This window comes from Armigeres subalbatus, chromosome 2 (assembly GCF_024139115.2).
Source record: "Armigeres subalbatus isolate Guangzhou_Male chromosome 2, GZ_Asu_2, whole genome shotgun sequence".
Classification (NCBI taxonomy): Eukaryota; Metazoa; Arthropoda; class Insecta; order Diptera; family Culicidae; genus Armigeres; species Armigeres subalbatus.
This window is the reverse complement of record NC_085140.1, coordinates 54,897,010-54,909,987: the sequence shown is the minus strand read 5'-3', so window position 1 is coordinate 54,909,987 and position 12,978 is coordinate 54,897,010. Positions and strand designations below refer to the sequence as shown.

The following is a 12,978-nucleotide window of genomic DNA, read 5'->3' as shown; positions in this document are numbered from 1 at the left end:
TATTGTCAGGGGGTTTTCAGTAACTAATTATGCTCAAATTTGGCCTAACCATTTTTTGCATATCAAAGAATATTGTGGCAAAATTTCATAAAATTTGGTCAACAAAAACCGCCCCCGACAATAAATAAAACAAAACCTGCAAAGCCGTCATTCCTTCTACTTCATACAAGAAAATTTAATCTGAGCGCTGCTAATGTTAATGACGACGACCGCGCGACCCACACCATCGCCGGGAATAAAATTTTTGGTAGGAGCTCCGCCGATGCCGAAGGTGGTATCACGCATGGTCTGCTCTCCGCGATATCTCGAACGAAATGCTTCGCGCGCGCGGAAGAGCTGCTTTCTTGTAATCAATAAAGTTGAACCTGTAGCCACGCCCTTTTGGTGAGTGTGTGACGGTTACACAATATTTGCAGTCATACCGGAGAACAAAGAGGCGGGACTAATGAGCCATCTTTATTGATTATAAGAAAGCTGCTCTCCCGCGCGCGCGTGGCATTTCATTTGAAATGTCGTGGAGAGCGGTCCCAGCATCGCTCCCAGAGTTGAATTCCAGCTGAGCGAATTCCAGCTCGTGTCGTGGATCATGTGGTCGTCGTCGACAATCGGTTCTTCTCAGGGCCACCATTCTACACAAAGGAAGATTGAGGTGAGGCGAATTTTATTCAAAGTGAAAATTAACCGCTTGACGACGCCATAAAGTTGCCTACCGTCTGTAGCAGAATCACGAGCGCGCATCGTAGGGAGATGGCTTCAGTGGCAGTGAAATTCTTATTCGGTTTTGTTATTCCAGCAGCACAATTACGGTCTTAGGTGCTGCAAACATGTATTCGTATGGATGGCGTCAGTTGTTCCCAAGTGAAATTTTCTATCAAGATAATGATTTTTCAGAATCACCATTTTACACAAAAGAATTAATTTGCCAGCATTTTTTTTTGACGTAAACTACGTCTAAGGGGAAGACTCAGATACAGGGTGTAAAACCGAAATTTCCAAATTCGAGACCGTCACGAAATTAGGATAGATTTCAAACGCTAATAGCGTCTTTATCTTTCGATGGATTTTCGAGATTTGCTTATCAATAGATTCGGAAACTCTCCAGCAATTTGCCAATTCTATTGATACTATTGATTATCAACGTAAAACTATTGAAAATGTTATTTCTTTCCAAAACGGGTGATAAATTCAATTCCGTTCATAAATCCCCAACACGGACATCAGATTGCAGTAAGGTACGGGCCTTTTGATCCACTGCTTCGTTTTCCCTGTGTATAAAAATCCCCATGTTTCGTGTGTGCGCGACATTTTCATCCTGGATGTCACGGAAAACGGACCAGCGCGGTTCCAGCGATAACGCCTGTGGTTTGGTCTGTTGTGGTGAAAACTCATGGACGATTCAAATCAAGCCCAACTCAGCACCTAGAAACTCATGGATGAGTTGAATCATCGTATGTTTTCTGTATGTACGTAGAATCACGAGCGCGCGTCAAACGGAGAAGCTGCAAAAATGTATTCGCATGGATGACTATCTACTAAAATTATGCCTTTCTCTGAATCGTGCTCTCGTGATTCTACTACCGACGGAAAACAATCTGCCATCACCAAGCAATTAAGTTTTACTTTGATCAAAATTCATCTCGCCTCAAGTAGTGACTTAAGAGCTACTTTCATTGATGGTAGCCAATCGTTAGTAGGGGAAATTACGGCTTTGGCAGGTTTTGTTCTATTATTGTCAGGGGTTTTCTGTAACTAATTATGCTCAAATTTGGCCTAAACATTCTTTGCATATAAAAGAATATTGTGGCCAAGTTTTATAAAATTAGGTCAACAAACCCCCCAAAGCAAAAATAGAACAAAACCTGCAAAAGCCGTCATTCCTCCTACTTCATACAAGAAAAATTAAACTGAGCGCTGCTTATGTTAATGACGACGACCGCGCGACCCACACCATCGCCGGGAATAAAATTTCCGGTAGGAGCTCCGCCGATGCCGAAGGTGATACCACGGTCTGCTCTCCGCGACATCTCGAACGAAATGGCTCGCGCGCGCGGAAGAGCTGCTTTCTTGTAATCAATAAAGTTGAACCTGTAGCCATGCCCCTTTGGGGGGTGTGTGACGGTTACACAATATTTGCAGTCATACCGGACAACAAAGAGGCGGGACTAATGAGCCATCTTTATTGATTATAAGAAAACTGCTCTCCCGCGCGCGCGTGGCATTTCAGCACCTAAAAATTCATGGATGAGTTGAATCATCGTATGTTTTCTGTATGTATGTAGAATCACGAGCGCGCGTCAAACGGAGAAGCTGCAAAAATGTTTTCGCATGGATGACTATCTACCAAAATTATAAGTCTTTCTCTGAATCTTGCTCTCGTGATTCTACTACCGATGGAAAACAATCTGTCATCACCAAGCAATTAAGTTTTACTTTGATCAAAATTCAATGCGAATAAATTTATTGCAACGTCTCTCTCCGACAAAGTGCGCAGAATTGAATATGATTGCGTCGAAAAGTAAAGTTCGCAACATTCTGACTTTGGATTTGACTGATTGGAAAGGCGTATTATTGAAAACATATTGGACTATTGAAAATAATTGGTTATTATCATTGCACCAAAAGGTTTTTCGTAGTTTACGTCGGGCGGTCGTGTCTTGCACACAACCCTTCTGATTTTTTTTAACATAGACGTGCTCGCAGGAGGTCGTGGGTTCAATTGCATCCTCGTCCCTTAAAAACGAACTTCGTGGTCATATACGGACTTGGTGAGGACGTTGTCAGCGCCGTTATCGACCATCCAAAAATAAAAGAGCTCTCGGACTGTGCACATTTAGGTTGGAGAGCAAATTCTATGCTTCCATCCATTGATTCTCTGAGCAATTGCGATTTTTCTAATCAATGATGGAGCAGCAACTACGAAATGCACGGTCATCATGCTCATTTCCAAAAAAGAGTTTTCATAACAAAATTTCTGCAAATTTCATTAAAAATAATTCTAAATTTTGACGAGAGATTCACCGCAATTTAAAATTGAAATTTCCATAATTTCTACATTTAATTATTCTTGGTAATTTCCTCATACAATTCTCAAGATTCGCAAAGGAAATTTGAAAAAAATCATAAGCAGTTGATTTAAAATTCCACGGGAAATTTGTCGGAATATCAGCTAAAATTCTGAAACTCGTAAGTAAAATAAATTCCTTGGGAAATTCTTCTAAATTTTCATAGAAATTTACTCGGAATTTTAACAGAAAATCTTCTGGGAATAAAAAGAAAGTTATTTCATCAGATCATTCTTATTTTTCACAGAAAATTCTACGAATTTAAAACGATTGTATATTGCATGAAATTTTTAAGGAAATTATTGAAGAATTTAGAGTACCAACAGGAAGCTCTAGAGACATAAAACAGGAAACTCTCAGAAATTTCCTTGGACAATTATTTGGAAATTCAACTTGAAATTCTTAGAAATTTGTATTCACAAGTCTCCAGACTTCTAGAAATTTGAACCGTTGTGGAAATTATAGTTTAATGGCATGCCAGATTTCAAACAACGGCGCGTCGATGTAAAGAAGTCGTCGGCGGCGGGATGTCAAATACTTTCGGCGGTAGTGGTGTGTAATGTGTGGCAGTGAAATGGTACTTAGAGTGAATTATGGGAAAATAATATCCATTAGATTTGAAAGAATTGAAGTAGGCTTTTTATTAAGCAAATGGGAGAGCCAAAAAATATTATTCAAAGAAATCGTTGGCAATTCGCCCTCAGCGCATGTTTTAGATTTTGTTTTGTTTAAAATTTAAATTTCATTTTTTTTTTTCAAAAATGGATTTAAAAATTTGAATAACTTCAGTTTTTTTGGACATAAAAGGGGCTTTCGATTCAGTTTGCGTTGACGTTCTCAGCTTAACTTAGCTTAGCTTGATTGACTGTACACATCGTAGTTGCTGGTCGTGATTGGTCGAGAAACAACAAATATGCACAGCTCATTAATTGAAATGTCTTCTTAGTCTGCTACAAGATACCGAAGAATCCACTGCATCTCCGTGAACACCACGAAAAAGCATTAGTTGGTTACTTGAGAAGCTAATTTATGGAATGTCACTTTGGCAAGCGACAAAATATTAATTGTGTACGAATTAACATTAAAGACACGAAGACGAAAACTGTGTTTTAAATGAATACAACGCGAAATCAATAAGCTTCTACAACACGATCGATTCCGCACTAAAATGTTTTTTGCTTATCAATGCTGATTTTTTTCCACTCCGAGTTTTCTCGAACAATCTGGCGTGCCCAGCATTAACACAATTGATCGCACACTGATTAAACAAATTTCTGCTCGGCGAGGCAGTATTTTTTTCGAGCTTTGCGTTCTTCTGCACTAGCTGGCGTGACGACCGAACCCTTTCTAATTACTTTTCTGGACTTCTATACATATATTAATTCTTTCATTTTGTGTTCACCCGGGATTGCTGAGCTGGCGTTTCCGGCACCAACATAATCGATCGCACACGGATTCGATTCAGTTTGCGTTGATTTTTTTTCATAGAAATCTATGAGAGTGGGCTTTCTCCAATATTAAACAACCATTGCGAACCATTGCAAGATAACCATTGAAGATACTTAACATAATTTGTCTACTTGGGTATTGAGCTGGGTATTGAATACTCTCCAGAGAAAGATGAGCGGATTATCTTTTCTAGGAAGCATAAACCATGCGAACTAGAACTTCACCTCAGAAGTAAAAAAAAAGACAACATAATAACATTTCCATGAAAAATTGGAAATTTTCCGTAGAAAATTAGGAAATTACCAATATAGAAATCAGGGTGTAAAAAACAAATAAATATGGAATTTGCACAAATAAAGCGAAATTGCTATGAACAATTAAGAATTTCCTACAAAATTTTTGTTAGTTAGCACTTTTAAAAGCAAAAAATGCCATTATAAAAGAAGAATTTCCCAAAAAACTCAAAGGTGCAGCCCAATCGGGTTGTACGCAAAGGTGACGTTGAACTACGTAGCTGTATGTTAAGTACAGGTTCTCGATATTTCTGTTCGATGAGACCAAAGCAAGCGTTTTTCAAGCCCAGGGTGAATCTGTTTTCGTTGTTTATCCTGTGCTCCTGAGATTAAGTGAGTATTACGAACCCTGGTGATGTCTTGGTTAAGGTCTTGTTGTGTAGGGGTTATCACGCCTATCTAGAGAGTAGGAGATTGAGGGTTCGAGTCCCTCCGAGATACGCGGATTCTTTTTCGCAAATTTCATATCAGTTTGTCCATTTCGAAACATGTGCTGTGCATATGCAATGGACAGCCAAGGCATTTAACAAAAACAGCCGATTTGCCGAATGATATGCAATTAATGATAATAATTATTATTTCTTCATGGGAGTTGTGTCGGACTTTGCGTTCACTCCGGCAGACACTTAGGAATCAGCAAAAACGAGCCGAATAAAGTTGCTTAGAACGCATCCACTGCAGAAGCGAAAAAGATTCCGAGCCCCTCTACTGGCATCAATAGACGTAAGCGAGAAGCTGCCATCAAATGCCCCAAGCTTTCGAGAGAAAACGCACGTGTAAGTTAGAAGAAATGAACTGCACCAGCTAAAAGCCCTGTAAGTTGCATTAATTTGACGCTTAAAAATCGACTTCAGTTGATCGAATGGTCCAAGAAAATTGAAAATCCATCCAGAAACCACTGAGATATTAACGATCAAAGTCTATCATATTTTCGTGATGTTTTTCGATTTTTTTGCAATCGTAAAGTGTACCCCAATATAGAAAAGACAGACGTAGTTCTACGTCAAAAAAAATCAAAATATTTATTTATTGTACATACCCCAATTTCTTTATTGGCATTTTCTTATTATTTTAATGGAAAATTAATTTTTTTACTTCAGTCTAAAAAATCGCCCATGTATTTTCCATAAATATCTAGGGGTCTGAGGGGTCGAAGTGCGTACTTTCGTGATGTTGAAAAATAAAATGAAAATTCTTCTTTTATAATTGTAACTTTTGATTTTAAAAGTGTTTTTTTTTGTTTTCTGAAAAATTCCGAATATAATTTTTAAGTTTATAAAATTTTTGCATTATTTGTGAAAATTTCATATTTATTTATTGTTCATACCCTGATTTCGTTATTGTCAATTTCTTATTATTTTAATGGAAAATTTCTATTTTTTAAGACGAATTTTTACTTCAGTCTAAAAAATCGCCCATGTATTTTCCATAAATATCTAGGGGTCTGAGGGGTCGAAGTGCGTACTTTCGTGATGTTGAAAAATACTGTGGATTATGAAGTTGCCGATTTGATTTTTCGTTTCCTGATTTGGTGGTCATCGTCCGCCTTTGTGGTAATTATTTTCGGAGATTGAAGGATCTGTGAACTAGCATCTAAGCGTAGTTGCATCCTTAGACATTGTGCAACATGGCAGAAGGTGACAAGCCCAGAATGTTTCAATCATATAGAGCTCAACCGTATTGCAAAGCACGCGGGATATCCTTCTTTCCGACTGTGCATAACATTTATCTGCAATCAGATCGAATTCTCGTTTTCGAAAGCTATCACTTCCTTTCGGCTTGCATTCAGAATTAAGTGCTCTCAACTAAGTAGCACTCGAACGAACGATTTTCGATCGTTTGTACCAATAAAGCAGTGCCTTCTCCTACATTCCGCCCAATCTGCACGCACTCGCACACTCATCCTCACCGTTTAACAACATTATCACGCTCCAGCTTCGTAACAATAAAGCGCAACGACTACGCTGCCGATGGTGCCTCCTGCCAACGGAAAGCACATTCAATCCCTGGCCCTGGTCATAAGCACGGAAAGCGTGACCAAAACCCCCGCCATAATGCAACAACATAAACAAACTAAATCATTTTAATGTTTATGATCATTATAATTATTGCTTTTAAAGTATGTACAACCATTAGCGCACGTACCGGCCGTTAAAGTTGGCAAAAGTCGTTGTCATCGTCCACCGCGGCACCACCAGCAGCAACGGTGGTGGACCCGTGGAGAGCGATGACACCCACCAGCAGCAGCAACATAAACGGATGCGCCGTTGTTGTACGACCTCACCGCAACAACTCATCCTGGTGCGGTGGCCATTGTGGATGATGTTCCTTCCGTGCGCGAGCTTGTCGAGCTTATCGAAGACTGCCCCCTCCCGACACCGCCTACACACCGAATGCCGACGTCGCAGTGCTGGGTGGCTGTACCACATTTTTTCTGCTGCTCATCCGCCGCACATGATGATGATATGAACTACTAACAAGAGTCACGTAATTTTGGACAACGAGAGCGCGCTGTTGTTGGCCGGACGCAGCAGCAACACACCAGCAGCGGTGGCTGTTTGGATGGTCTTAATGATTATGGGGTTTCATCAGTACAAAGCCGGTGGCTTTGGCCGACAAGAGACTCGATTACCGAGAACCGCACATAACACAAAGCACATTCGCCCACCAGCGGATCATTCAGGGGGCTGTGCCACTTTACTTTTTCCCGTACACGGCGACAAACGATGCGACGCGGCGCACGGTACATGCGGTTAAGGCTTGCATCCCTTCGCAGCTGTGTGTATGTAGGCGTAGGCCGTTGAACGACGAAACACGTTCAGGCTGCTCCTAGTCGGTTTGTACATCTGACAGCTTGACAGATTGCGGCTCGGCAGTGGGACAAGTTTGACCAGCTGGAAGACACACCGACAACTCTCACGACAATGACGGTGGATTTGCGGATTAGCAGCAGGAAGTTCGCCAAGGGTTTTTCGGGGGGTGACAGGTTGGATCGTTGTCCTAAAATGCTTTTCGCTTCGTACGGAGAGGTTGATCTGATAATCTTGCAAATTGCGAAAAACAATTATTCTTCCGAAAAAGTCTTCCACAGAATTAACTCGTGGCAGATCTTTCATGGACAATACGATTCCCTGTTATCGTTCATTGTTGTGATACCTGGTATTTGATTGGTTGAACAAAATAGGAACGAAGCATCAAAACTTTTTATATCAATTCAAAATCAATTGATCGATCATAATAGCATTCCGTTTCAAAATAACAAAAAATCTGGCAGAGCCTTCAACTACCCGACAAATCCAACGGACAAACAAGCGAAGGGATACGCCAAATCGCTTCTGGGATTCAGCTGGGACAATTGGATAAGTCTGCAGGCGAAACTTTTAAGCCGAGTTTTAAAATTGTTTTCGGACTCGCTTAGGCCAGCTTCCTTGTTCTTTTCCCCTCGTGTTTTCATCCGCAGTTTCCCTTTCTTCGAGAAGAAAAAAAATCTTCCAATGATTGTCCCATCCCCTCTCGAGCAGCGGCACCTGAAATGCTTTCCGAAGCAATTCTACTTACCGGTCCAAATTGTTCGAAGTAACTTTTCACGTCCTCCAGTGTGGTAGGTGCTGATAAACCACCCACAAATATCTTCTTCGTTCTCGTCACCATCTGCAAGAAAAGGGGCGAAAAATAGAGCAATGAGAAAAATGAACGATCAGTGGAAAATAAAAGTTATGAACATCCCCGAGCCAACTTCGGACAGCTTTGTGTCGGTTGCAATAAATTATCTACGTCGGTGCAGCCCGGCACAAGGCATGAGAGCAGCAGCCCGAGAACAGCTATTGCTGCCTTCGTCTCGAAGGAGAATGATTATAAATCTTGTTCGATTGGCGAGCAGCAATAAAGCTGACGACGACAACGACCAGACCAGCACACATACATGCATACGTACACACAGACACACTCAATGAAGTAGCAAGTGTTTTTTTGTTAGAGAATTTCATTGTTAGAAAGATTTCTACCTTGGTAGGGCAAGATTTTTTGAATGTCAAAGGATATTGAGAATAAGAACACCAAAATCCTAAACTAAAGTGCATAAAATTATTTTGTTCAGTTGTTGGATTTTGGAAGAATATGTTGGCAAGCAAAATTATTCATCAACTGCAAAATAGAATCTATTTTACATAAATCGCTATGCTTGTCTTCTGTTCTGAATTAGAGTTTCAAAGTTATTAAATTGAATTAAGGGGATGTTCTCCCCTTCTGACACCGCTTCTGTACACCATGAAGAAGATGGACCTCGCATAAATACTAAACATATTTTTATGGAGCAATCGTGACCAATCGGAAACGGGAAAGGAAATCCTTTAAGTGTGACAGATGGTTCGATTGGTATTAAGTCGAAAAGGGTTTACTAAATGTAAAAAAGTGTCCCGACAAATCGAATTGCTTTGAACTCGTTGATTAGGCGGCAAGAGAACTGCGTCGCAATTAGTGACTGCCGCCGAGTGGTGCGTTTGTATAAATCATTTCTCGCTGAGCGCCTTTTTAGTCGGCACTTTGAAGTAATTTCCAATCAACGCTCGATGCAACGGCGCTAGCCTGGGGCCATAGTTCCGGCTCCGACTACTGCATTAATCCCTTCGGGGCACTTTGACCGTGCTCGGTTCGCTAATGAAAGTTGTGACCGACTAACAGCAGCAGCAGCAGCAGCGACCCACCGGAGACAATCGTTTCTGTTCTTGTATTGTAATTGAATTCGTCCATCAATTATATGCCGGCTTGTAGCGACATGGGGCGAGCTCGGCAGGAAGCCTCCGGGGAGTCCCACTATCCAGAGCGGGGAATGAAGGGAACTGATTGAAAATCAGTAACGAGAGCCTAACAACAGCAACGAGGTGGTTCAAGCGCCTTTGGGGAGTTTTCACCTTCCATACAAATAGCCGTGGTAGGAAATTGCAATTACCCACCGATTGACTGAGCATCTCCTGACAAAGTGGTGAAATGAGAACGCACCACCGGGTTGATTAATTCATTACTTTATTATGCTGCTCACCTGGCCGGATAATGGTCACCGAATTGCGCTCACGCTATCAGCTGATTAGTTGTTATGTGTATTGAAGAGGCAGGTAGGAAGGACATTTTCATTGATGGTCTCTTGCGCGTAATTATCCAGACAAGCAAACGAAAAAAGGAAAACAAAAAATCACCATGTCAGTGATGAATTTGAATGAAAATGCCTTCCTCTTCTTTCGCATTATCCTTAACATGATGCGGCTAAAATTCTGAAATAATCTGGCTGAAACCTTGAGCAGCATTCGGTTCAAATCCAAAACAGAAACAGGATTTAGATCAAATCCTGAACGAGATTCGTATCAAATCCTGAACATGATTTGCATCAAATTAAATCAAATCAAGGATCAAATCTTGAACAGGATTCGGAACAAATCCTGAAGAGGATTTGAATCAAATCCTGAAGAGGATTTGAATCAAATCCTGAAGAGATTTGAATCAAATCCTGGATAGGATTTGAATCAAATCCTGGATAGGATTTGGATTTAATCGTGAACAGAGTTTGGCTCAAATCCTGAATAGGGCTTGGCTCAAATCCTGAATAGGATTTGGCTCAAAACCCTGAACAAGATTTGGCTCAAATCCTGAATAGGATTTGGCTCAAATCCTGAATAGGATTTGGCTCAAATCCTGAATAGTATTTGGCTCAAATCCTGAATAGGATTTTGCTCAAATCCTGAATAGGATTTTGCTCAAATCCTGAATAGGATTTGGCTCAAATTCTGAATACGATTTGGCTCAAATTATGAATAGAATTTGGCTCAAAACTTGAATAGGATTTCTCTCATATACTGAATAGGATTTGGCTCAAATCCAGAATAGGATTTGGCTCAAATCCTGAATAGGATTTGGCTAAAACCCTGAACAAGATTTGGCTCAAATTATGAATAAAATTTGGCTCAAATCTTGATTAGGATTTCTCTCATATACTGAATAGGATTTGGCTCAAATCCAGAATAGGATTTGGCTCAAACCCTGAACAAGATTTGGCTCAAATCCTGTTCAGGATTTGGCTCATATCCTGAATAGAATTTGGCTCAAATCCTGAATAGGATATGGATCAAATCCTTAATAGGATTTGGATCAAATCCTGAATAGGATTTGGCTCAAATCCTGAATAGGATTTGGCTCAAATCCTGAATAGGATTTGGCTCAAATCCTGAATAGGATTTGGCTCAAATTCTGAATACGATTTGGCTCAAATTATGAATAGAATTTGGCTCAAATCTTGAATAGGATTTCTCTCATATACTGAATAGGATTTGGCTCAAATCCAGAATAGGATTTGGCTCAAATCCTGAATAGGATTTGGCTCAAACCCTGAACAAGATTTGGCTCAAATTATGAATAAAATTTGGCTCAAATCTTGATTAGGATTTCTCTCATATACTGAATAGGATTTGGCTCAAATCCAGAATAGGATTTGGCTCAAACCCTGAACAAGATTTGGCTCAAATCCTGTTCAGGATTTGGCTCAGATCCTGAACAGAATTTGGCTCAAATCCTGAATAGGATTTGGCTCAAATCCTGAATAGGATTTGGCTCAAATCCTGAATAGGATTTGGCTCAAATCCTGAATAGGATTTGGCTCAAATCCTGAATAGGATTTGGCTCAAATCCTGAATAGGATTTGGCTCAAATCCTTAGTAGTATTTGGCTCAAATCCTGAATGGGATTTGGCTCAAATCCTGAATAGGATTTGGCTCAAATCCTGAATAGGATTTGGCTCAAATCCTGAATAGGATTTGGCTCAAATCCTGAATAGGATTTGGCTCAAATCCTGAATAGGATTTGGCTCAAATCCTGAATAGGATTTGGCTCAAATCCTGAATAGGATTTGGCTCAAATCCTGAATAGGATTTGGCACAAATCCTGAATAGGATTTGGCACAAATCCTGAATAGGATTTGGCACAAATCCTGAATAGGATTTGGCACAAATCCTGAATAGGATTTGGCTCAAATCCTGAATGAGATTTGTCTGAAATCCTGGATAGATTTTGGCTCAAATCCTGAATAGGATTTGGATCAAATCCTGAATAGGATTTTTCACAAATCCAGAATAGGATTTGGCTCAAATCCTGAATAGGATTTGGCTCAAATTATGAATAGGATTTGGCTCAAATTATGAATAGGATTTGGCTCAAATTATGAATAGAATTTGGCTCAAATCTTGAATAGGATTTCTCTCATATACTGAATAGAATTTGGCTCAAATCTTGAGTAGGATTTATCTCATATACTGAATAGGATTTGGCTCAAATCCAGAATAGATTTGGCTCAAATCCTGAATAGGATTTGGCTCAAACCCTGAACAAGATTTGGCTCAAATCCTGAATAGGATTTGGCTCAAATCCTGAATAGGATTTGGCTCAAATCCTGAATAGGATTTGGCTCAAATCCTGAATAGGATTTGGCTCAAATCCTGAATAGGATTTGGCTCAAATCCTGAATAGGATTTGGCTCAAATCCTGAATAGGATTTGGCTCAAATCCTGAATAGGATTTGGCTCAAATCCTGAATAGGATTTGGCTCAAATCCTGAATAGGATTTGGCTCAAATCCTGAATAGGATTTGGCTCAAATCCTGAATAGGATTTGGCTCAAATCCTGAATAGGATTTGGCTCAAATCCTGAATAGGATTTGGCTCAAATCCTGAATAGGATTTGGCTCAAATCCTGAATAGGATTTGGCTCAAATCCTGAATAGGATTTTTTCTCAAATCCAGAATAGGATTTGGCTCAAATCCTGAATAGGATTTGGCTCAAATTATGAATAGGATTTGGCTCAAATTATGAATAGGATTTGGCTCAAATTATGAATAGAATTTGGCTAAAATCTTGAATAGAATTTCTCTCATATACTGAATAGAATTTGGCTCAAATCTTGAGTAGGATTTATCTCATATACTGAATAGGATTTGGCTCAAATCCAGAATAGGATTTGGCTCAAATCCTGAATAGGATTTGGCTCAAACCCTGAACAAGATTTGGCTCAAATCCTGAATAGGATTTGGCTCAAATCCTGAATAGGATTTGGCTCAAATCCTGAATAGGGTTTGGCTCAAATCCTGAATAGGATTTGGCTCAAATCCTGAATAGGATTTGGCTCAAATCCTGAA

The 12,978-nt window shown here is 40.0% G+C and overlaps 1 protein-coding gene across 5 annotated transcripts in view; it reads right to left on the bottom strand.

The window, feature by feature from the left end:
• Positions 1-12,978, bottom strand: part of LOC134208669 (RNA-binding protein Musashi homolog Rbp6) — a 1,173,986-nt gene that overhangs the window by 666,081 nt on the left and 494,927 nt on the right. For all 5 annotated transcript variants that reach the window (XM_062684446.1, XM_062684445.1, XM_062684448.1 and 2 more), the window contains one exon: positions 8,363-8,455. In XM_062684446.1, the coding sequence (XP_062540430.1) occupies positions 8,363-8,455 (93 nt within the window). The remainder of the gene's footprint in view (positions 1-8,362; positions 8,456-12,978) is intronic.